At 43.2% G+C, this 26,212-nt stretch overlaps 1 protein-coding gene across 1 annotated transcript in view; it reads right to left on the bottom strand.

Annotated features, from left to right (window-relative positions):
• PRKDC (protein kinase, DNA-activated, catalytic subunit) overlaps positions 1–25,913 on the bottom strand; it is a 217,092-nt gene extending 191,179 nt beyond the window's left edge. Inside the window, exons 1-11 of the mRNA XM_036338724.1 lie at positions 25,712–25,913; positions 23,716–23,792; positions 23,520–23,612; positions 21,291–21,365; positions 20,449–20,557; positions 19,916–20,028; positions 19,729–19,828; positions 12,627–12,682; positions 12,514–12,544; positions 11,363–11,520; positions 489–635 (exon numbers count right to left, since the gene is read on the bottom strand). Coding sequence (XP_036194617.1) covers positions 489–635; positions 11,363–11,520; positions 12,514–12,544; positions 12,627–12,682; positions 19,729–19,828; positions 19,916–20,028; positions 20,449–20,557; positions 21,291–21,365; positions 23,520–23,612; positions 23,716–23,792; positions 25,712–25,865 — 1,113 coding nt within the window. The 5' untranslated portion in view covers positions 25,866–25,913. The remainder of the gene's footprint in view (positions 1–488; positions 636–11,362; positions 11,521–12,513; positions 12,545–12,626; positions 12,683–19,728; positions 19,829–19,915; positions 20,029–20,448; positions 20,558–21,290; positions 21,366–23,519; positions 23,613–23,715; positions 23,793–25,711) is intronic.
• Positions 25,914–26,212: the final 299 nt, after the last annotated feature.

The raw sequence follows: 26,212 nt of genomic DNA, 5'->3' as shown, positions 1-26,212 counted from the left end.
TAACTGTATGTCCTTTAGTAAGTTACCCAATTTCTCTAGGGCTGTTTCTCATCTGTAAAGTGAAATAATACTCCGAAAAGCTTGGAGGGGAGTTATGAGGATTTGAGATAACACATACAGAATCTTCGTACATAGTAGGCACTGAAAAAACAAGTTAATAGTGCCCAGCCTGCATGGCTCCGTGGTTGAGCATTGACCTATGGACCAGAGAGTCATGGTTTGATTCCCGGTGAGGGCACATGCCCAGGTTGTGGGCTCAATCCCTAGTGTCAGGTGTGCAGGAGGTGTGATTCTCTCAATTCATTGATGTTTCTCTTTCTCTCTCTCCCTTTCTCTCTAAAATCAATAAAAAAAAATTTTTTAAAGTTAACAGTAAAGCAAACAACAAAATTATCTCAAGGATGACATACTTTAAAATGCAATAAATTATATTTCTTTAAATACTCCCAATAAAACTAAAATGTTAAGAGAAAATTAATGATCCATACTCCTGCAAAAAGTCCATATCCACGAATCGCAATGGATAAATCCTTGCTGTTTGAATCCATGTTCCTGATGATTCCATAGAATTGCTCCATAAAGTACTGCAGCTTACTTTTATGCATTTCTGCATCTTTTGCCACCAGAAAAGAAACCTGCAATTGCATAATATTTACTTTTTAAAAATATAAAATGGCAAAACAAAGTAATCTATTCAAATGAGAAAGGCTAGAATTGGTTAAGTAGAAATCATTAGTGTGTTTTATGGTTCCATACAGTCACTTTTACTCATAAAGAATCACTGATTCAATTTGCTTAATCTCCATCAAGTTCAGAAAAGACACTTCCTTAAACAAGGCTTTATTATATGTGATGTATTTTTCCTGAGAATGGAACTGAAAGAGACCAAAGAAATGCTGGAAGACCTATATACAAAAGAAAAAAAGGTTTTGAATTAAGGCTTTCTGATGAAGCAGAAATCATGTTTAGAGCTCATCTGTGGCACACAGGACAATCGACACAGACTTGTGCACTCCCAATGGCCAGCAAGTTCAGAAATCAGCAACTGACTGGGAGCCGCATTAGCAACTCAAAATGAAGTTCAGAACTAATAATCAGAAAGACAAGGCATCTCATTTTTCCAAAAAAATAAGCCCTAGCCGGTTTGGCTGCGTGGATAGAGCGTTGGTCTGCAGCCCGAAGGGTCCCGGTTCGATTCCAGTCAAGGGCACATACCTCAGTTGCAGGCTCCTCCTCAGCCTGGGGCCCTGTTTAGGGCTTGTACAGGAGGCAACCAATCAATGTGTTTCTATCACATCAATATTTCTCTCTGTCTTTCCTTCTCTCTTCCACTCTCTCTAAAAACCAATGGAAAAGTATCTTCATGCCCGCTGGCGTGGCTCATTGTTTGAGCACTGACCTATGAACCAGGAGGTCATGGGTTCAATTCCCAGTCAGGTCACATGCCCAGGTTACAGGCTCGATCCCCAGTGTGGGGTGTACAGGAGGCAGCCGATTACTAGTAATGATTCTCATCATTGATGTTTCTACATCTCTCTCCCTCTCCCTTCCTCTCCTGAAATCAATAAAAAATATGTATTTTTTGCCTTAGCCGGTTTGGTTCAGTGGATAGAGCATCAGCCTGTGGACCAGAGTCCCAGGTTTGATTCCAGTCAAGGGCACGTACCTTGGCTGCAAGCTCCTGCCCAGCCTAGCCCTGGTCAGGGCTTGTGCAGGAGGCAACCAATCGATGTGTTTCCCTCACATCAATGTTTCTGTCTTTCCCTCTCTTCCACTCTCCCTAAAACTCAATGGAAAAATATCCTCGAGTGATGATTAACAACAACAACAAATATATATATATTACACAGTTTTTAAACAAACTAAGGCTTAAATAAGTTAGGCGAGGCAAAAGAAAAACGTACTTTGAGAAGCAAGTACATCACTATCTACCAAACTGACAACAGCCTAAATGCAAGGCCATAAGTGTTCGAAAAAGCATTCTAATTTCAGCACAGACTTCCAAGACAAGAATGAAAAGACTCTAGACAACTATCAAAGGCAGAAAAAGGATATCCACCCTTCATTTCCATGCCCCAATCTCACACAAAGTCCCACAGGTCTTAGCATATGTCCTTCCAGGCACTTTACTCCCTACTTATTTTAGAAGAAAGGTATAGCACACATACTGCTTCTTAATTTCTTTTTCCATAAACATATCATGAATATGTTCCTCAAAAAGTAAACAAATACCACCTTTTGTTTTTCAAATATATTTTTATTGATTTCGGAGAGGAAGGGAGAGGGAGAGAGAGATAGAAACATCAATGATGAGAGATTCACCGATCGGATGCCTCCTGCACGCCCCCTAGTGGGGATCAAGCCCACAACCCTTGACCGGAATCCGCAGGATGACACTCTACCCACTGAGCCAAACCAGCTAGGGCCAAATACCATCTTACTTAAAAACTGAATAAAGTATCACATGATCTCACTCATATGTGGAATCTAATGAACAAAATAAACTGATGAACAAAATAGATCGAGACATAGAAACATAAAACAGAATGCGGAATCTCAGAAGGAAGGCGAGGGTGGGTGGGAAGAGATCAACCAAAGAACTTGTATGAATATATGCATAACCCATGGACACAGACAATGGGGCAGTAAAGGCCTGGGGCAGAAGGTGGGCTAGAAGAGGTCAATGGAAGGGAAAAAGGGACACATGTAATATTTCCAACAACGAAGATTTAATTTAAAAAAATAAAAGGTAAAAGCATGATGTGCCAATAAAAAACCCTTTTTCATTTTATGAATATATTATGTTTATGAATTTTAAATTTTTCTAATTTTTTTGTACTTTCAACAAACATACTTCTTATGCATTTTTATCCAAAAGTTTTATTTATAGTAGCAAAAACTTTGAAATAATTATCAAATAGTAGAGAACAGGTAAAAATATTTTGGCTCATATATGTAATCCTATATAATAGAGATAATATGCAAATGGTCGTCACACCCTCACATTGTCACACCATCACCCCGTAACTGCTCAGACACTCAACACTGGGGAGAGAGGAGCAGGGTCCAGCCAGACACAAATGAGCTCACAAGAAAGGAATGGGGACCAGCCAGGCACAAATGAGCTCTCGAGAGAAGAATGGGGACCAGCCAGGCTGCGGCCCAGGAGAGGGACAAGCCACCCGCCCAGCAGTCTCAGGAGCCAGCGGCTGCACCTGCGCCTGAGGCCCGGGAGAGGGACAAGCTGCATGCCCCGCGGTCCCAGGCACCAGTAGCTGGGGCTGTGTCCCAGGAAAGGGACAAGCCGCCCTCCTCAAAGTCCCAGGTGCCAGCGGCTGCACCTGCACCCCGGGAGAGGGACAAGCTGCACGCCCTGCGGTCCAGGGTGCCAGTGGCTGGGACTGCGGCTTGGGAGAGGGACAAGCCACCCACCGGGTGGTCCCAGGTGCCAATGGCTGCACCTGTGCCTGTGGCCTGGGAGAGGGACAAACTGCCCACCCCGCGGTCCCAGGTGCCAGTGCTTGCTGCTGCGGCTAGCCCGGGTGAAGCCGGCCTGGGTCCTGGGTGCCTGCAGCCAGCCAGAGGGAGGGAAGCCCGGGTCCTGGGTACCTGCGACCAGCCAGAGGGAATCCTGGATCCCGGGTGCGGGGCAAGGCAGAGGCGGTTAGGGGCGATGAAGCAGGCAGGTGAGCGGGTAGGAGCCAGCAGTCCCAGATTGCGAGAGGCAGTCGGACATCCCCTGAGGGGTCCCAGATTAGAGAGAGTGCAAGCCGGGCTGAGGGACCCCTGCTCCCCCCACCCCCATGCACAAATTTCGTGCCCCAGGCCTCTAGTCTATAATAATAAAAGTGTAATATGCTAATTAGACCGAACATCCTTCCGGACAAAGCCTGGGCTGCAGCTGCGGGATGGAGGCAGCCACGAGGGAGGGATCCAGGCAGCTGGCCTGCAGCTGCGAGGGACAGATCCAGGCAGCCGGCCCGTGGCTGCGACGGATGGACCCAGGCAGCCGCTGTGGCTGTGAAGGCCTACTCTTGCACCAATTTCATGCATCGGGCCTCTAGTGATATATAACAACTATGTTGCCATTAAAAATTAATCAACCAGAGTGGCTCAGTTGGTTGAGCGTCATCCTTTGCACCAAAAGGTTGCCTGTTCAATACCTGGTCAGGGCACACACTGGGTTCCATGTTCAAGCACTTACGGAAGGCAACCAATAGATGTTTCTCACATCGATGTTTCCCTCCCCTTCTCTCTCTCTCTCTCTCTCTCTCTCTCTCTCTCTTTCTCTCTCTCTCTCTTTCTCTCTCTCTCTCTTCCTCAATCTAAGCACATCCTCAGGTGAGAACTAAAAAACAAAAATTAATCATGTAGACCTTAAAGTGCTATCAGGAAAACCTATTCAACAGAATGGAAAATCATAAGGCTATAAAAATTACAAATAATATTCCTTTATGTCTCTTCCTCCCTCCTCATTCCTTCCTTGTAGGGATGAAGAGAGCAAAAGGGGGATAAGAGGGAGAGAGGGACAGAGAAAGGGAGGGAAAGGTCTAAAAGTATCACCACAAAAATGGTGTTTTTTTTCCCCTTGGTGGTAAAATTTCAGAAGATTTTAACAGTCTCCTTTGTACTCTTCTATATATTTTTAATTATATGCAACTAACCTGAAAATGTTTTTCATAAAAACTGTGTAAAAAGGTATTGGATTTAAAAAAATTCTTCAGGAGTAATGTTTAAAATTTTTAAATGCAGGACATATAGTAGTCAAGACAATATTAGAAAAGAAAAAATTAAGTTGGAGGATATCCACTACTTTATTTCAAGACTTAATATAAAGGCAGAGTAATCAAGACAGTGAGGTAGTGATTTAAAAATAGACAAAAAGATGAATGGAACAAAATAGAGAGTACACAAATAAACCCACACATATTTGCTCTACTGATTTTTAACAAAGGTACCAAGGAAAGTCAATGAGAAAAAAAGAGACTTTTCAGCAAGTAGTGCTCAAACCAAAAAAGGGAGGGGGGAAAATAACTCCAACCCTTACTTAACACTATACACAAAAGAAATTCAAAATAGATTACAGACCTAAACGTAAACGCTAAAAACTATAAGCTGCAAAGGATCTTGAAGAAAAATAAAAGAAAATCTCTGCACCCATGGAATAAACAAATATTTTCTACATAGGATATAGAAAGGAGGAACTAGTTGGAAAATTGGTAAAATGTACTTTGTCGCACTTTTAAAACTTCTGCTCATTGAAAGATTCTGTTAGGCAAATGAAAAGGCAAGCATCACGGCAGTGTATGGCTGCCTCTTTGTATCTTTCCTTAAATCTACAACTAGTCAAACACCTATAATCCAACAAACATTCCTCTGCTCAACACATTAGGATACCTAAGAGATCAGTACATTAGTACATTAGAAGGTGGGCATATTATAAGACGTATGGGAGGCAGGCTGGGGGGGGGGGGGGGGTAGAACAGAGACAGTGCCTATACCTGCTCTTCCCTGGCCACCATGGTTAAGCCTGTGGCCGCAGTGAACAGAATAGCAGTGGAGGAGACAGGGTGTGACCTCCACAACACAGACTATGATAGAGGAAAGGCAGCAGCAGTGTCAGCACCAAGAATCCGGCTCCCTCCCCCAAGCTCAGAGGTGCTCTCACCACCAGAAAGACTGGTAGCAGCAGCAGACACATCTCCAGCCTCCCACACACAGTGCAGCAGTGCCAGCTGCCACAAGGAGCCAGGTAGCAGCATGATTAGCTAATGAACGGGGTCTCCTCTCATCTGTCACCTCCCCCCAATGGTGGTGCCCTGAGACACAGGCAACCTGAATACGGCGAGGGCACCCACACCAGTCACCCAGGCAGCGACTCCCACAACCATAGCAATGTCCCCACCTACTGAGACCTGAGAGGCACAAGCAGCTCATGTTAGAGAAAACAAAAACTTGCACTATTGCACCCTCTACTGAAAAACTAAAGAAAGACCTTTAAAGAAAGACGTTGAATTGTTAAAATCAAAACAGTACCTAATTAAGTGTTCACTATTCTAATGCAATGGCAGAAGAAACCATCAAGTACCATGAACAACCAAGATAACAAGTTATCACAGAAAAAATGAAATTCTCTAGAAACCCAACTCAAAGTCATAGTGAACTAAATAAGAGAATTCAAAATAGCAATCTTAAAGAGACTCAATGACATACAAGAACACTCAGAAAGGCAGTTTGATGAGCTCAAGAATAAAATAAATGAACAAAAGTCATACTGTACAAAGAGATTTAAACTAGAAAAAAGAACCAAACAAATTCTGGAAGTAAAGAACTAAAATGAAATGAAGAATGTATTACAAAGCACTGGAAATAGAGAAGACCATATGAAAGAAAGAATTAGAGAGCTTGAAGATAGAAATTGTTCAGATGGAAGAGAATAACTAAGATATCTTTAAAATGAAAGAACTCTACGAGAACTGTCTGATTCCATTAAGAAGAGCAACATAAGGATGCTGGGTATCCCAGAAGGAAAAGAGATGAAGAATGAAACAGAGAGCCCATTCAAATAAATTATCGATGAGACCTTCCCAAGCCTAGGGAAGAAACCGAACACACAAGCATAAGAAGCTAGCAGAACACCTAATTGTCTCAATGCAAAAAGAATTTCTCTCCAAGATACATAGTATTAAAACTGTCAAAGGTTCATAATAGAGAAAGAATTTTCAAGGCAGTGGGGAGGAGGGGGAAGTAACCTACAAAGGGAAAACCAACAGATTATCATCAGATTTTTCAGCAGAAACTCTACAGGAGAGAGCAGAACGATATATTCAAAATATCAAAAGATAGTAATGGCCAGACAATACTACGCCATATAACAAAGTTATCCATTAGATATGAAGGAGAAATAAAGGCTTTCAAACAAAAACTGAGGGAACTGACCACCAAAAGACCTGCACTACAAGAAATGTTGAAAGGGGCTCTTCTACCTGAAACAAAGAGACAAAAGTACATAAAACTGAGTAAAGTGAAACACACAGACAGAATAAGAAAAAATACAACTACATTTCAGAAGAGGGTACTAAACCTATAATTATAATATAAAGTTTAAAGGGGGAAAAAGCAGTGAAAACAACTATAGCTACTTCAATTTCTTCACAAACACACAATATAAAAAAAGATAATTTGTGCTAATCCAAATATAAATAGGATGAGGTAACTGGTGGAACCGGTATAGGCAAAGGAAGATAACATGCTATCAGAAGAAACAGGACTATGTTTTCAAACTGATATATACACTTTTTTTCACTTTGAAAGAAATATATTTATCTCACCTTTTCCTGAACAAGTAAATGGCTTTGGTCATTGGTACAAAGATTCTAAAAACTGGCTTTCAGCCCAATGAACGTTACCATGACAAGCTTGAGCTCTGACTCAATCCCTGTGAAGTCTGCTCCGATGGCCTAGGCTGGACATCTAAGCCTGGAAGATGCCTCTGGCAGCTCCACGCTTTCCTCCCCTCCCCTCCTCAAATTCGTATTTTAAACCATCCTTATGGTAACCACAAAACAGAAATGCAGAGCTCAGACATGAAACACTAAAAAGAAGGAAGTGAAGAAAAACATTATAGAAAACCACCAAACTAAAACAACACACAAAAACACAAGGTAAAAGAAACAATGGAGCAACCAGAAAACAAAATATAAAATGGTAATAGTAAGCCCTCATATATTAATAAACAACCTAAATGGAAATGGAAATCAAAAGACCAAAAGCAGCTGGATGAATTTTTAAAACAAGACCCAACTATATGCTGCCTTCAAGAGACTCATCTCAGCTCCAAAGACACAGACTCAAAATGAAGGGGTAGAAGCTGATATTCCAAGCAAATTGCATCCAGAGAAATGTGGGGTAGCCATACTTATATCACACAAAATAGATTTCAAGAAAAAAATAGTAAAAATTAAAAAAAAAACATTTAAAAATGATAAAGGAGATAAAAATCCATCAAAACGCACATCATTTATTAATATACTAGACGCCCAGTGCACAAATTCATGCATGGGTGAGGTCCAATTGGAGCCAGGCCTGTCGGGAGGAGTAGATGGTGGGTGATTGGCTGGAGGGCCCTGCCAATTAGGGTTGGGGGGCCAACTGGGGGCGGGGGAGCCGTGGGGAAGGGCTGTGGGTGGTGGGCCATCTGGCCCCGCCCCCGAATGGGGTGTGGAGGGGCCAATTGAGGGTCAGTGGCTGGGGCAGGGGCTGTGGGAGGTTGGCCAGCCAGCCCCTCCCCTGATTGGTGGGGGGGGAGCCAATTGGGGGTGGAGCTGGCTGGGGGAAGGGGCCGAGGGCCAATTGGGGTGGTGGGGGCTGATCAGGGGTGGAGCCGGCCATGGGGAGGGGCTGTAGGCCGTGGGCTGACCGGCCCAACCCCCAAATGGGGTGCAGAGGGCCAATCGGGTGCCAGTGGCCTGGGGGAGGGGCCATGGGTGGTTGGCCACCAGCCCTGCCCCTGATTGGAGAGGGGAGCCAATCAAGGGCAAAGCTGGCTGGGGGGAGAGGCTGCAGGTTGGCCTGCCGGCCCCGCCACCTATTGGGGTGAGGGGGGCAATCAGGGGCAGGCCCAGCCGGGGGGGAGGGGCTGCAGACCGATTGGGATGGTGGGGGCCCATCAAGGGCAGGGCTGGCCAGGGGGAGGGGCCTAAGCTGTAATCCAACATCCTTAGCACTGTTGGGGAGGCAGGAGAGGCTCCCACCACCACCGCTGCATTTGCCAGCCATCAGCCCCGCTTGTGGCTGAGAGCGCTCCCCCTGTGGGAGTGCACTGATCACTAGGGGGCAGCTCCTGCATTGAGCGTCTGCCCCCTGGTGGTCGTGCACATCATAGTGACCGGTCATTCCACCATTCAGTCGATTTGCATATTATCCTTTTATTATATAAGATATGCATAGCCATGGACACAGACAATAGTGCGGTGAAGGCCTGGGGTGGGGCAAAGGGGAAAAAGTGGAAGACATGTGTAATACCCTGAACAATAAAATTTTTTTAAAAAGGGCTAAAATTAAAAAGACCTACAATACCAGCTGTTTATAAGGATGTAGGGTGACTAAAACTATCATGCATTGCTGGTGAGAATGTAAAATGGTACAACCAGCTTGGAGAAGAGAAGAGTTCAGCAGTTTCTTATAAAGTTTACTAGGGACCCGGTGCACGAAATTCGTGCACTGGGTGTGTGTGTGTGGGGGGGGGAGTGTCCCTCAGCCCAGCCTGCCCCCTCTCACATACTGGGAGCCCTCAGGCGTTGACCCTCATCACCCTCCGATCACCTGATCGGCCCCTTGCCCAGGCCTGACGCCTCCACCAGAGGTGTCAGGCTTGGACAGGGGACCCCCATCTCCCCCCGATCACTGGCTCCGGCCCCCGCCCAGGCCTGAGGCCTCTGGCCCAGGAATCATGCCTGGGCAGGGGACCCCCATCTCCCTCTGATCTCTTGCTCCACCCCCCGCCCAAGCCTGACGCCTCTGACCCAGGCTTCAGGCCTGGGCAAGGGGACCATCATATCCCCCCAATCCCCGGCTCCGCTCCCCACCCAGGCCTGATGCCTCGGCCAGAGGAGTTGACCCTCATCACCCTCCGATCACCAATCACCGGATCGGCCCCTTGACCAGGCCTGAGGCCTCCGGCAGAGGTGTCAGGCCTGGGCAGGGGAACCCCAGCTCCCCGCGGTTGCAGGCTCCGCCCCTGCCCAGGCCTAACGCCTCTGGCCTAGGCATCCGGCTCGGGCAGTGGGGACCTGCAGTGGCAGTGGGGGGCGCCGCAATCGTGGGCTTCGCTTTAGGCCCAGGCAAGGGACCCCTAGCTCCTGGGACTGCCAGCTTCGACCGTGCCCAGCTCCCATCGCTGGCTCCACCCCTACTTCCTGCTATCACTGGCCAAGGCGGCAAAGGCGCCTGATTCTCCGATCATGGCTGGGGGGCAGGGCAAAGGCGGCCCCAGGGCCGCCTTTGCCCTGCCCCCCAGCTCTTAGCTCCCCCCTGGGTTTCCGATCACTGTCAGTGGCAGGGGGCTTCTTCCTGCTTTCCCTTTCGCCTCCCTGCATTGTGCCTACATATGCAAATTAGCCGCCATCTTGTTGGCAGTTAACTGCCAATCTTAGTTGGCAGTTAATTTGCATATAGCCCTGATTAGCCAATGAAAACGGTATCGCCGTACGCCAATTACCATTTTTCTCTTTTATTAGTGTAGATAAGAAAAACCATGTGACACAGCAATTGCATTTCTAGGTTTTTACTCAAGAGAAATGAAAACGTATGTCCACAAAAATACTTGGTCACAAATGTTCCTCGCTATTTCATTTAAAATAGCTCCAAACTGGAAACCATGTAATGTCCATAAACAAACCATGATATAGCCCTACAATGGAAAACTATCTGTGTCAAAGTTCAAATTGGTCTTCATGTGAATTTAACTACCACTTATAACATTGCTCCAAACAAAACTTTTATTGTGACCCTTCACTTTTCCTTCAAAGCCAACCTAAGAAATCTAATTCCGTAACAGCCAGGCTGAACAGCAGGTATTTCCAGACACCTTCAGATGCTCTAAACCAGCCGTCGCCAATCGGTGGTCCGCAGACCACTGGTGGTCCGTGAGGTCTGAAAGGTTGGCGATTGCTGCCCTAAACCACAATCCCAAGCACATTCTCTTTAGCCAACTGAGACATGTTTCCAAACTTGCAGGCTCAACCACATTCTATCTAGATGGAAAACGCCAGCCCAGCTGGTGTGGCTCAGTGGCTGAACATCAAACCAACCAGGAGGTTGCTGGTTCAACTCCCGGTCAGGACACATGCCTGGGTTGTGGGTTCAATCCCTGGTAGGGGGTGTTCAGAAGACAGCTGATAAATGTTTCCCCCTTGTGGATGTTTCTATCTCTCCCTCTCTCTGAAATCAATAGGCGGGAAACACCCAAGAGCAAATGGGCTCTCCCTGTTCTTGAAGTAACACAAACACAAGCACCCTATTTAACAGCTCAACTCTAGGGAGATGTGCTTCCTCAACCCCACCTGGATCTCTCTGGTTCAAAGAAGGCCAGACATCCTAGCCATTCTTTCCTTCTCCTCATCATTACCACTTCTGAAGACTCTTGACTCTAAGGCCCTGATCACATCTGGTATCTTCCTAGCTTTCTTTCAATCCTGCTGCTAACCAGATGACTGAATAATAACCAAGCTTTTTTCCTTTAAATACTACAGAAGCTAATGAATCAACTTGTACTTATTATTCAAATGTGTTATGCACAAGATTGGAGTTTACTTTTTTTGCATGGAAAAAATAGTTTTAAATGTTAGTTAAATTTTAGTACCTGTTTCAGAAAAGAGTCCAGAGCTGAATGTGCAGCTTTTTTCAATTCTATGTTTGTGTGGCTGCACCATTTTGACATTACTTCAAATAAAGAAACGTAGTTGTCCAGAAGGCAGGTGCTAAATTGAGATGCGTGCAGGGTAAATAAGCATAAGCCAGCTGCAAATGCAAATATCATGGTATTTAAAATAGGACCACAAAATGCACAACAAAGAACCAAGAAGGCTTCAATACAAGTCAAAATTAAAACTATTCACAAAGGCCCGGTATCACTGCACTATAATGCCCCAAGGTCCTGACCAGAGTTCAAATGCCGCTATCCTCCACTTGAATAAACAGGTCCATGATTTCGCCAATTACCCCCAAAGCCAGGGGTCCTCAAACTACGGCCCGTGGGCCACATGCAAGTACAAATATTGTATTTGTTCCCGTTTTGTTTTTTTACTTCAAAATAAGATATGTGCAGCGTGCATAGGAATTTGTTCATAGTTTTTTTTTAAACTATAGTCCGGCTCTTCAACGGTCTGAGGGACAGTGAACTGGCCCCCTGTTTAAAAAGTTTGAGGACCCCTGCCCAAAGCTCAGAAGTAGGAGCAAACCATCTGTATCCCCTAAATTATGCTCTAAAGTAATTTTTTCTAAATCATGTAATCTAGGTGTGACCACCTCAACCAAAATGTGTGCTAAACACAAAGTCCCCCAAAACCTCGCCTCCTTCTCCTCTCCTAACCTACTTTACCTTCTCCTTCTCTGCCCTCCCCTCTTCTCTCCTCTCCTTTTTTTCCCTTAGACCAGTGGTTCTCAACCTTCTGGCCCTTTAAATACAGTTCCCCAACCATAAAATTATTTTCGTTGCTACTTCATAACTGTAATGTTGCTACCGTTATGAATCGTAATGTAAATATCTGATATGCAGGATGGTCTTAGGCAACCCCTGTGAAAGGGTCGTTTGACCGCCAAAGGGGTCGCGACCCACAGGTTGAAAAACCACTGCCTTAGACCAACTGCTTATGGCATGTCAGCCTCAGGCTCAGGGCATCCAGGCATCAGCCCTAGAGCCACATTTACTTTCATTTGTAGTTTAAGTAAAAGTTTACTAAAGACATTAATTTAATAACAAATTATTCTACTTCATTAAATATAGAATCTTACCTAAGGGCACTGCATATCTCTTCAGATCAATCTATTAAAAAAAAAAAAGTTACCATCAATGTTTGACAATCACAAGTCTCAACTGTAAAAGAATTCAAATAATATTAATTCACCTGAGGATGAATTGCCTTTAATGCAAAATCAAAAATCTCCCTTGAAGTCTGGGGATCTGGGGAAAGAAAAGAAGTTCTGTCATAAATCATAACATTATCATCTGACAAACCTCACAAATGACTTTACAAGTAACAACTTTATTTCAGACACATTATTATTTTGCCAATACTCCCAAGCATTTATTCTACACATAGTAAAAGCCAACTAATTATGGGAATTACAATAATGAAAATATGATCTTTGACCTTAGTAAACATATTATCTAAAAGGGGAGATAAAACAGGCAACCAATTATACTCTGAGGCTCTAATCCTGGCCTGATTGACATCTCAGTTACTTGTATAACTATCTCCCAAGAGTAGTCACTGCAGCTGTGCAGAAATCATGCTTTATTCATCACTGAGTGCTCCTGTAACAGTGAACTGAAAACAGCAAAGGCTCAAGAATGGTGGGCCTTGACGGGTTTGGCTCAGTGGATAGAGCATCAGCCTGCGGACTCAGGGGTCCCAGGTTTGATTCCGGTCAAGGGCATGTACCTTGGTTGCGGGCACATCCCCAATGGGGAGTGTGCAGGAGGCAGCTGATCGATGTTTCTGTCTATCCCGCTCCCTTCCTCTCTGTGAAAAATCAATAAAATATAATTTAAAAAAAAAAAAAAAAAAGAATGGTGGGCTCTGATTGCCAGGATTGATATATTTGAAAACACAGCCCAGACATGATAGAGGGTGAAGGGGTCAGAGAGAAACACTGGCATGTTTGGAGGATAACGCCATGAAAGACATACAAAAAAAGCTACTTTGGCATACAAAACAAGGAAAGATTTCTTCCGGCAGTGAGTATTCAAGACAGGCTTTATAGGCAAGGTAGCACCTGAGTTGGACCTAAAAGAACGGGTACACTAGTTGGGGAAAAGGTCATTCAATAGAAAGTGACAGTGTACACAGAAGTGTGCAGACACAGGGCACCAGCACTTGTGGTCTAGAATGAGTGAGCTTTGTGAACACAGTGGAGCCCAGCGATTCACGGGCCTGAGTGCTCAGCAGTGGGAATGAACGCCTCCTCAGCCTCCATGCCTTCTCCCAGGCTTTGCTTCCCCTGTCCACTCTCCTGCGCCCATCTCTCCTTTCCCATGGACTGCTTCCTCTACAAGCACACTCAACTGAAGCGGCCCTTGTTGAGCTGGACCCACGCTGCCACTCTGGTTTCTTTGCATTCAGACCCCTCCCAGAGTAAGGCAGTACCACACTCCCTCGTCCAGATTCTCCTTATATCCTTGCCTTAGAGTCACTGCTCTTGCTCTCTAGCTAATCTTGCTCACACTCATAGCTTTACATATTATCTCTATATTGAAGACTTCCTAATTTGTACCTTGAAGTCTAATTTGTCTTGCAAGATCCGGTTTTACACATGCAACTGCACAGTAAACATCTAAGCTTGGATGTTCCATAGGTTCTAGGTTTCTGCCTGAAATCTTGTCCTTTCCCATCCCACCCAGCTTAAAAAACAAATTCAGGCAGTCCCTCTTAAAAGGCAGGCAAACTAATTTACATGGTCCTGCTCCCTTTGAGCTCCAGCGCTTGGCAGGGGCACTGGGGAAGCCAAGGACATCCGAGGAAGAACTGGACTGTCTGGCATCGGGGCAGGAACTCGGGGGCAGCTTTCTCCCAGACAGAGGTGCTCACAGGGGTCATTGTTCCTATGCTGAGACCTCCCCCACCAAAGAGTGGACTGGCAGCCATAGCTGAGTTTCCATCAGCCTGGCCCACACTGTTTTCTCTGCCCTGGTGATTCCCTGAGACTCCACCCCAGTCAACTTGCAGCCCTGCCCAAGCAGTTTGCAGATGCTTTTCCATGTGAATAGCCTGTCCTGACTCAGGGCTCAGACTTTCCTAAAATCTCTTGAACAAGCAGCATCTAGCATCAGCATGCCCCATACCTATCAGTAAGAGGCCCAAGGCCCAGCACTAGCACCAGCCTGCCTTGCCTCACAGCTTGGCCTCACCTGGGCACCTCCAAGCCCAATACAAGTATCAGCCATCTGCAGATCGCTTGGTAGCTGCCAGCTGGTCCCAGGCAGTGGCTGACTTTGCACCTCTCTGGAAGCCCTGAAGCCAGTGCACCCGCTGGACAGCTTCAGACCATAACAGATTACAACTCTACACATCCACAAGCACCACACTCAAGGGGCAGACTCAGTGAACACCAAAGCCCCCCTAAAGCAAGTCCTGCCCCATAGAGGTGCACAGCAGCTCTTTCACTGTAGTCACAGCTGTTCCTCACAGCCAATTGGCCTGGACGTCAACTCCTCCAGTGAGGCCAACAGCAATCAAAGCTCAACTACAAGACTGTGCACACAGCCCACACAGGGGCACAGAGTGCCCAGCTCAAGGGTCTGGGGAGGCTGAGCCACTGGGCCTAACAGGACACCTATTAGACAAGGCCAGGAGACACAGCAGCTCTCCCTAATACAGAGAAACAAACATAGGGAAGCAGCCAAAAGGAGGAGACAAACAAACATGTCACAGATGAAAAAACAGAAGAAATCTCCAGAAAGAGAAATAAATGAAATGGAAGCAAGCAAATTACTGGATACAGAGTTTAAAACAATGTTTATAAGGTTGCTCAATAATCTTTTTTTTTCCCACTTTTTTTTTAAATTTTATTTTATTGTTGCTCAAGATACTTAATGAGAGCTTCTAGGGACTCAAAAAGATCCTCAAGGGACTTAGGAGACATTCAAGGATCTCAGTGAGAAATTCAAAGACATGAAAAAGGACCAGTCAAAAATTAAGCATACACTAACTGAAATAAAGAATAATTTACAGAAATTCAACCATAGAGTAGAGGATTCTGAGAATCATATCAACAATTTGCAATATGAGGAAGCAAAAAACACCTAATCAGAAGAGCAAAAAAGAATCCAAAAATTTGAAGATAGTGTAAGTGTATGCTAGAACAACCTCAGGCATACCAACATTCACATTATAGGGGTGCCGGAAGGCCAAGAAAGAAAGGTACTGAAAAATTTGAAGAAATTATGAGAGAAAATTTTCCTGCCTGGCGAAAGAAATGGACTTACAAGTCCAGGAAGCACAGAAAGTCCCAAATAAGAGGAACCCAAAGAGGCCCACACCAAGACACATCATAATTAAAATGCCAAGGATTAAGGACAAAGAGAGAATCTGAAAAGCAGCAAGAGAAAAGCAGTTAGTTACCTACAAGGGAACACCCATATGACTGTTATGTGCCCTGGCCGGAAATTGAACTGTGACTTCCAGGTTCTTAGGCCAATGTTCAACCAGTGAGCCATGCTGGCTGGGCTCAAAATACTTTTTATAAGGATGTGCAACGAACTCGGTGAGAACTTTAACAGATAAAAAAGGGGATAGAAAACATAAGGTAAGTTAAAAATGAAGAATCTAATAAGTGAAATGAAGAATACATTAGATGAAATTGATAGATTAGATCAGGGGTCCTCAAACTTTTTAAACAGGGGGCCAGTTAACTGTCCCTCAGACCGTTGGAGGGCGGGACTATTAGTTTAAAAAAAAACTATGAACAAATTCCTATGCACACTGCACATATTTTGAAGTATAAAAACAAAACGGGAACAAATGCAGTATTTGTATTTGCATGTGGCCCGCGGGCCGTAGTTTGAGAACCCCTGGATTAGATGGTATAGAGCAGTGATGACGAACCTTTTGAGCTCGGTGTGTCAGCATTTTGAAAAACCCTAACTTAGCTCTGGTGCCGTGTCACATATAGAAATTTTTGATATTTGAAACCATAGTAAAACAAAGATTTATATTTTTGATCTTTATTTTATATATTTAAATGCCATTTAACAAAGAAAAATCAACCAAAAAAATGAGTTCGCGCGTCACCACTGACACGCGTGTCATAGGTTCGCCATCACTGGTATAGAGTATGGAATGAGAGATTTGGAAACAAGGTAACAGAAAATGCCCAATCAGAACAGCAAAAAGGAAAAAGAACCTTAAAAAATAAGGGTAGTTTAAGTGACCTCTGGGAAAACATCAAGCATAACAACATTGGAATCACAGGAGTGCCAGAAGGAGGAGAGAGATAACAAGGAACTGAAAACCTATTTGAAGAAATAATGACAGGCCCTAGCCCATTTGGCTCAGTGGATAGAGCGTCAGCCTGAGGACTGAAGGATCCCAGGTTCGATTCTGGTCAAGGGCACATGCCCGGTTGCAGGCTGGATCCCCAGTAGGATGTGTGCAGGAGGCAGCTGATCAATGATTCTCATCATTGATGTTTCTATCTCTCCCTCTCTGAAATCAATAAAAATATATTAAAAAAAAAAAAAAGAAACAATGACAGAATACTTCCCTAACCTGGTGAAGGAAATAGACATACAAGATAAACCCAAAGAGGTCCACACCAAGACACCTCAAAAGTATAATACCAAAGGTTAAAGAAAAAGAGAGAATCTTAAAAGACAGTTACCCGCAAGGGAACTCCCATAAGACTGTTACTTGATTTCTCAACAGAAACTTTGCAGGACATAAGGAATTGGCACAAAATACTTAAAGTGATGAAAAACAAGGACTTACAACCATATTTGCTGTCATTTACAATCGAAGCACAGATAAAGAACTTCCCATACGGGGCGGTGGGGGCTTGCCTGGGGTGGGGGTGGGGGGTCATCAGGGAAAAAGGACACATATGTAAAACTTTAGACAATAAAAAAAAGAACTTCCCATACAAGAAAAAGGTAAAGGAGTTCATCAGCAGCAAACTAGTAGTACAAGAAATGTTAAAGGGACATCTTTAACAAGGAGAAAAAAAAAGATAAAAAATATGAAGAATAAGATGGTAATAACTACATACCTATCAATAAACCCTTGAATATACATGGATTAAATGCTGCAAGCAAAAGACATAGGGTGGCTGAATGGATAAAATAAACAAGACCCATACATATGCTGGGTCCAAGAGACCCTCTTCAAGATCAAAAGACACACACACTGAAAGTAAAGGAACTGAAATAGATATCACCTGCAAATAGAAACAAAAACAAAAAAAGCTGTGGTAGCAATACTTACATCATCAAAATAGACTTTAAAACAAAGGCTATAACAAGACACAAAGAAAGAACCAACAATTCCACTTCTGGGTATTTATCCAAAGAAACTCAGAACACAATTAAAGGCATATACACTATATACCACTATCTTCACTGCAGCATTACTTACAATAGCCAAGATATGGAAACAACCTAAGTGGCCATCAGTAGACTAATGAATAAAGTAGAGAAGGTACAGACACAATGGAATAGTCATAAAAAAGAATGAAATCTTGCCTTGGCCAATGCAGCTCAGTGGTTAGAGTGTCAGCCTACATACCAGAGGGTCACGGGTTCGATTTCTGGTTAAGGCCACATACCTGGATTCCAGGTTCAAATCCCACCCTCAGCCAGGGTATGTGCAGGAGGCAAACAATCAATGTGTCTCTCTCACATGAATGCTTCTTTCTCTCTCTCTCTCCCCCTATGCCCTCCCTTCTACTCTCTCTAGAAATCAATGAAAAAATATCTATGCCCAACCAGCGAGGCTCATTGGTTGAGGGTCGACCTATGAACCAGAGGTCACAGTTCGATCACTGGTTAGGGCACATGCCCAGGTTTTGGGCTCGATCCCCAGTGGAGGCTGTGCAGGAGGCAGCTGATCAATAATTTTCTCTCATCATTAGTGTTTCTATCTATCACTCCCTCTCCCTTTCTCTCTGAAATCAATAAAAAAATATTTTAAAAATGAAAGCAGGTTCTCCAACAGATATCTGCACACCCATTTTTCAGCAGCATTATTCACAACTAGAGGCCCAGTGCATGAGATTTGTGCACTCGGGGGGGTCCCTCAGCCCAGCCTATGCTCTCTCGCAGTCTGGGAGCCCGTGGGGGATGTCCAACTGCAGCTTAGCGCTGTCAGTCGGACATCCTTAGCATTGCTGTGGAGGCGGGAGAGGCTCCCACCACTGCCGCTGCACTCTCCAGCCGTGAGCCCAGCTTCTGGCTGAGCAGCACTCCCCTTATGGGAGTACACTGACCACCAGGGGGCTGCTCCTGCATTGAGCGTCTGCCCCCTGGTGGGCAGTGTGTGTCATAGCAACTGGTTGTTCCGCTGTTTGTTCTATTTGCATATTAACCTTTTATTATATAGGACTAGAGGCCCGGTGCACAAATTCGTGCATGGGAGGGGCCCCTCAGCCTGGCCGACAATCTGGGCCAGCCAGGGGAGGCACCCCAAGAGGTTGGCCGCTGCAGGAGGTTGGTTGTGGGAGCACACTGACCACCAGGGGGCAGCTCCTGCGTTGAGCGTCTTTCCCCTGGTGGTCAGTGCATGTCATAGCGACTGGCTGACAGGTCGTTCCGGTTGTTCTGGTCGCTTGGTCATAACAGTCATTTAGGCTTTTTTATATATATAGATAGTGAAAGTGTAGTAGCAATCCCAGTGTCCATTGATGTATAAATAGGTTAAAAAATGTAGTACATATACTCATAAAATTGAGTATTAGCATTAAAAAGGAAATTGTGACACATATTACAACATGGATGAATCTTGAAGACATTATGCTAAGTGAAATAAGCCAGCCACAAAAAGTTACATATCATGAGTGCATTTATATAACCTTGAAATAACAAAATTCAAGATGAAGATAGATCAGGTGTGGTTACAGTAGGAAGGGGGAAGAAGGAGAGGTGAATGTGGCTATAAAAGGTTAGCAGGAAGGATCCTTGTGGTGGTGAACTGGTTAGTATCTTGACTGTGGGGGTGATACACAAATCTACACATGATAAAACTGCACAGACCTAAATCCAGATATAAAAGTATATGCACATAAAACTAGTGAAACCTGAATAAGGTCGGTAGATTTTTTTCAAAGTCTATTATGTTGGTTGTGCTACTATACTATATCACTAGCCAAAACTGGGCGAAGAACATACATAATCTCTCTGTGTTATTTTTCACAACTGCACGTGAATCTGAAATTGGTTTAAAAGTTAAAAAAATAAATGGGCAATTTATTTTAGACCTACAATTTTTGAATAAAGAATCAAGTGAAGTCAAGCAATACCTTCTTCCATGGATTTAGTGAAGTTGCACATAAGTGATGACAATCCCTTCAAACATCCTGCTACAACAGGTAGTTTGGGCTCTCTTACTGTTGACGTCATCTAAAAGGAAAGTTTTAAGAAGATACCATTAAAAAAAGAAAAACACAACCAAATCTATGGAAGCAGAATATCATAAAGTTTACATACCTGTGTCTTAAGCTCGCCCAGAAAAGCCCGGAACAGTTTTTCTGAATTATTTATCATCTCACTAGGATGAACTTCCCCTAATACTCCTAAAAGCTCATATATTTTTTCTAAAACTGAAAAAATAATTTTAGGTAAATAAAGATCTAAAATGACATTTAGATAAATAACAAAAATTTACAAATAAGAAAATGAGAGGATGTTTAGTTCAAAGCAAAACATACAAAAATCTAGTTTTATGTACTAGAATATTTCCTGATAAGTTTTATGCAAATCTAATATCATAAACAAATTACATTTAACATGTGTTGTGAGATTTATATTTAAATAAATCATTTTATAAAGATTAAAATTTTTATAAGCAGAAGTCTTTACACGTTGTTTTTGTAGGTTTCCATTTTGGTTTATTTTCAGCAAAAAAGGATTCACCTATAAACCTTTTAAGTACCTTGACATAGACAAACCTAAGTCTTATACTAATAATTTTAATGTTAACTTGTTAAAATATTTTAAAATAACATTTAAATGCATCTCACCTGTATCTGGTATTTTTGTTTTCAATGCAAGTTCTCCATAGAATTTGCTAAATAATTCCCCAACTCTAAATTCATCCATGAGTCTAGAACTTCTCAAAGTCTGAAGTAACTAAAAAAATACAAATAAGCATTGGCTCAAGAGGAAAATAATGAAAAGGCATCAACTACCTAAGTAAGTATGTATACAGCAAAGTTCCAGAATCATATGCCTCCAGGGGACTTACGTTTGGTCTCTCAGACTATTTGATAGGTAGGGGCTAAGGTGGCGATATAAGAACAGAGGGGAGCTACAAAGAGGAATAGGGTATAAACTTAATTTTACTTTCCAAGAAACCAGGAACATGACTAAAACCATTCTCTTGGAGGCACTTAAGGACCAACAAGACCCAAAGGAATTCTAAAATAGAGATGCAAAAAGAGAGATCCATCTAAGAGAGAGATACAAGTGAGAGAGAGTCCCAGTGACTACTGAAATACAATATACAGACCCATTCTCATGGTAAGGTTCTAGGAAAAAACTCAGAGATACAATGAGATATATTCTGGCAATTCTTAGTAATTTTAAGAGAAAGGGTAATGAAAGTAGTGGAGGAGCAGTAAATGTCTTAGTTATTTTCCCCTTCATTCCCCTCAAAACCCCAAATACTTCTTTTGCTGCCCAGAAGAGACTGAGAACAAAATACCAAAGTATTGTTGGGTGATGATTGGGAAACATCCATTTTATCCACACAGAAATGTCATTCGAGTCTATCCTCCAATATCTCTAACCCAAAATTTCAATTTTCAGTTTTTTAAGTTATATGTTTAATATAGAATGCATGTATTTAGAAATATAAAATTACCTTAATAAGAAGTTCAAGGGCTGGAATCTTACATTTAGCAGCTTTATCTTTTGTATAAACACTGGTACAAGTATTCTAGGTTTTAAAAGGAGACATACCAAAAAGTCAGTAAGATCTAAAACTACGTCTCTGAGAATAGTAATACCAGTATGTGCCATAACACAATTTATTAATTAGCTGTTAAAAATAACATCAGAGTATATAAATATAAAGAATTAAAATTACTGAAAACACTGATGCAATATGCAATGGGAGTAATATTAATAACCAAAATAACAAAATCGATGGGGACCCAGCAGGATAAAAAGAAAAAAGTTAAAGTTATTCCTCTTTCTGTATTTCCCACAGCACTTGTTGCCATATATCAAGAAAGAAAGAATGGAAAACAAAAAAGGTAACTAAAGCAATTCGGAGAAGAATGGCTGGCCTCTACAGTGCAGTGCAATGAAAGCAGCAGGAGCTTTGGAAGGAGGCAACCTAGCGCCAAGACTGGGGTGAGTTTCTTAACTTGTACACTAGAGAGATGAAGTATAACAAAGATTTGCTAAATATTAAGGGGCAAACTACACATTAAAGAACTTTGTAAATTATGAAGTTCTCTATAAATGTCACTCCTACCCTTGAGACAATGTTTTTAAATATTAAGATTCCGATCAAGAAAGATTAGAAGTTAAAAGAGAATAAAATCAAAATCTGCTAAAAAAAAAAAAAAAAAAAGACTGATAAATCATTAAAAACATTTTCTATATTAGAGCTACTTATAATTTACTAGAGGCCCAATGCATGGGATTGAAGCACTGGGGGGGGGGGGGGGGGGGGGGGGGGAGGAAGGGGGTGTGTGACCAGCGGGGATGGGCCCATTGAGGGAGCTCCACTCATACTGGTCAGCCAAGCAGTGCTCCCACTGTGGGAGTGCACTGACCACCAGGAGGCAGCTCCTGCGTTGAGCGTCTGCCCCCTAGGGGTCAGTGAGTGTCATAGCAACTGGTCGACCTGTCATTCTGCTGGGCTTTTATTATATAGGATAAGATAACTTCCTATAAATTACCATAAACTAGACACATACTTCTTCATCAACACTGAGCATCCAAGAACAAGAAGCAAATCTGGACAAATGAAAACAACTTACTTCAAGATGCGGCACTTGTTGAAAGCATAAGTATGTTTAATAAACAACAACTTAATTTATGATTACTAGTTCCTTAGTAAGTTATGAGGAAACCTTAGGGAAAGCATGTTGAAAGAGAATGGGGGGCATAAAGCAGGCAAATTTTTCAGACTGTTGTCAAAGAGAACATGAACTATAAGAAATATGAATCGCCCTAACCAGTTTGGCTCAGTGGATAGAGTGTCGGCCTGCGGACTGAAAGGTCCCAGGTTCGATTCAGGTCAGGGGCATGTACCTTGGTTGTGGGCACATCCCCACTAGGGGGTGTGCAGGAGGCAGCTGATCGATGTTTCTCTCTCATGGATGTTTCTGACTCTCTATCCCTCTCCCTTCCTCTCTGTAAAAAAATCAATAAAATATATTTTTTAAAAAAATTAAAGAAGAGGCAGTACTTCCTAATACATTTTATGAGACAAACATAACCCTGATACCAAAATCTGGCAAGGATAACACAAAAAAATTAAAATATTTTTAAAAAAAAGAAACTAGATTTTTTTAAAAAAAGAAATATGAATCTTACCCTTGGGAAAAATTCTTTAAAATTGTTTTTAAAAGTGTTCTGAAATCTCCCCACAATTCAAAAATACAACTTATTTTGACTTTTTATAAAAGCATTACTGATCCTATGTAAAAAAAAAAGTTATCAAATAGTTTTTGACAATGGCCTTAGCTTATTAAATCTAAAAAAAAAGAATAGCCCACTTTATTTCTTTTTTTTTTTTAACATATTTTATTGATTTTTTTTTTACAGAGAGGAAGGGAGAGGGATAGAGAGTTAGAAACATCCATGAGAGAGAAACATCGATCAGCTGCCTCCTGCACACCCCCTAGTGGGGATGTGCCCACAACCAAGGTACATGCCCTTGACCGGAATCAAACCTGGGACCCTTGAGTCTGCAGGCTGACGCTCTATCCACTGAGCCAAACTGGCCAGGGCAGTCCACTTTATTTCTAACACAATCAAGCAGAAATAAAAAGACAGAAATTAAATAAAAATTCAAGTTGAACTCACACCATAAATTAAAATGAATATTGGTAAAACTATGTTTTCTCATCCTTACCTTAATATCAAGAGAATAAGGTGTGATCTTCTGGCCAATTTTTTCTAAGAAAATACATAAAAATTTTAGGATTTCTTCTCGACAATCACGAAACTATAAAAAAAAAGAAATACACATTGTAGTAATATGAGTAAGATTAAGAGTCACTTCAACATAAAGGAATATGCAAGAAAAAAAAAGAAAATGTTCAACTTACTTCATCAATGCTAAGTGATTTCCGAACAAACACAAGCAAACCGAAATCTTTGGAAAAGACTAAGGAAGTCTGTAATGCTGGACAAAAAAAAAAAGAGGTAAGAGAGCTACCAAGGAGCACTCCATCAACCCACCCTAAAGGGATTGCATGGTTCTGAATCCACCTTTTTAAGTGATAATATGCTGACCTAAGGCTGATGCATGTAGGCAAGGACAACAAAATTCTAGATCTTCCACCGGGATGGGTGGCTATGTCACACCTGTAAATTTACTAACTTTACAGGGGGGAAGGAAATTAAGGTTGCAAATGGATTTAAGGGTGTTAATCAGCTGACCTTAAAATGGGGAAATAATCCTGGATTACCTGCTGGACCCAATGTAATCACATGAGAGAGCCTTCAGCCGTGGAGGGAGGAAGCGTAGACACAGGAAGACAGAAAAGCAGGAGAGATTCCTGGCATGAGAGTTACTTGACCCCCTATTACTGGCTGTAAAGGTGGAGGGAGGCGGCCAGAGACAGAAGAGGTGTGGGTGGCTTCTAGAAGCAAGGGATGTCAACAAGAAAAACGGGACCTAGGGACTACAATGGCAAGGACCTGAATTCTGCTTAAAAACCTGAATGAGCCGAAACCGGTTTGGCTCAGTGGACAGAGCGTCGGCCTGCGGACTGAAAGGTCCCAGGTTCGATTCCGGTCAAGGGCGTGTACCTGGGTTGCGGGCACATCCCCAGTGGGGGGCGTGCAGGAGGCAGCTGATCAATGATTCTCTCTCATCATTGATGTTTCTATCTCTCTCTCCCTCTCCTCCCTTCCTCTCTGAAATCAATAAAAAATATATTAAGAAAAAAAAACCTGAATGAAAAATAAAACGAATTCTCCCCAAAAGCCTTTAAAAAGTGAAGTGGCTCTGCCTGGTACCTTTGCTTCAGCTTGGCGAGACCCGTGTTGGCTTCTGATTACAGAACTGTAAGATTAACAAACCTGTGTTGCTTTAAGCAGCGATAGAAAACGAATGCACTGCTCTATAATCTCTCAAGTGAAAGGACATGCATTGAATATTCGGAGTAAACTTGGAAGATTTTTTACATAATTCTGATAGTTGTCAAATTTTTCCCCATTAATATATCCTTGACAATATAGATACTATTGTAGCATCTTGTTTAAGGTATTGTTTATTTCTCCACTACATTTATTTTTTTTAAATATATTTTATTGATTTTTTACAGAGAGGAAGGGAGAGAGATAGAGAGTTAGAAACATTGATGAGAGAGAAACATCGATCAGCTGCCTCCTGCACACCCGCTACTGGGGATGTGCCTGTAACCAAGGTACATGCCTTGACCGGAATGGAACTTGGGACCCTTCAGTCCGCAGGCCGACGCTCTATCCACTGAGCCAAACCGGTCAGGGCTATTTCTCCACTACATTTAGCAACGACCTCTTAGGAAGAAAATCTCACCTGTCTTTAATTAAGAAGACACACCAAAGAGAAGTTCTGCTTTTTTTTTTTTTAAGGGATATCATAGACGTTTCCAAGCAGTGATGTATTTTTTAAGTACTTTAAAAAAGCAATTTTACTACAAAAAATACGTTCTCATCCAGGCATTGCTAGAAAGTTAAAACAGCATGACTTTTCAGTTTTACTCCTGTAATGTTCCTCAAAAAGTAGGAACAACAAATGTAAAAGTTTGGAAACTGGTGAGTGTAGGCCAAATTACGGTGAAAGAAAACACCTGACTCTCGTTCTTTCTCCCCACTTTGATAGCAATGGTTGGCAAATTTAGGGCATTTTCACCAACTTTCGTTTTAAAATGCTTCTCTGGTGTTAAAAGCATTTGCCTAATGGCTTTTTATACATAGCTACCGAATGTATGAGGACCCACGGCCAAACATCTGGACTTCAAAACTCCGCGGGAGAGACGCGGGACTGGGAACCTGCAGCCCCGCGGAACCGCGGCATCACCCCCGCCCCGGCACCGGGCGCCCCACGGTACCCACCCAGCACGGCGGGCCCGGCGCTCAGCACGCACTCCTGCCCCAGGCCCCGAATCAGCTGGTGACTGGCCAACGCGGCGCCGCAACGGTCAGCAGCGGACAAGGACTCCTGCAGCTGCAGCAGGGAGCCCTGCACGCCACCTGCAGGGTCTGCCATGACGCCCGGCCTCGACCCGCCAAGAGCGCTCCCCCAGCCCCGCCGGAAATGTAGCGGCGCAGGGAGGCGGGCTCCGGGGCGGGGGCGGAGTTCCCAGGGAGAGGGCGGAGTTCCCGGGGCGGGGCTAGCGGGGCGGGAGGCCTTCCCTGTAGGAATGACCCGCTTAGCAGTGAACTGCTTAGAGTTCTGACAGGCGGAGGAGTGCGTGGCACACGGCACACTCAGCGCGCGTTCACTGAAGCTTAGGGAGAAACAGGAATCCCACGGCGCACCCAAAACTGGGGTCTTTGGCCGGGATCTACAGCTTATCCCCTGATAAAGAGTGAAAATGCATTTGGAGCGTCTTT

The sequence above is a fragment of the Myotis myotis genome, unplaced genomic scaffold (assembly GCF_014108235.1).
Source record: "Myotis myotis isolate mMyoMyo1 unplaced genomic scaffold, mMyoMyo1.p scaffold_m19_p_16, whole genome shotgun sequence".
Lineage (NCBI taxonomy): Eukaryota > Metazoa > Chordata > Mammalia > Chiroptera > Vespertilionidae > Myotis > Myotis myotis.
This window is presented reverse-complemented; position numbering and strand designations above follow the sequence as displayed.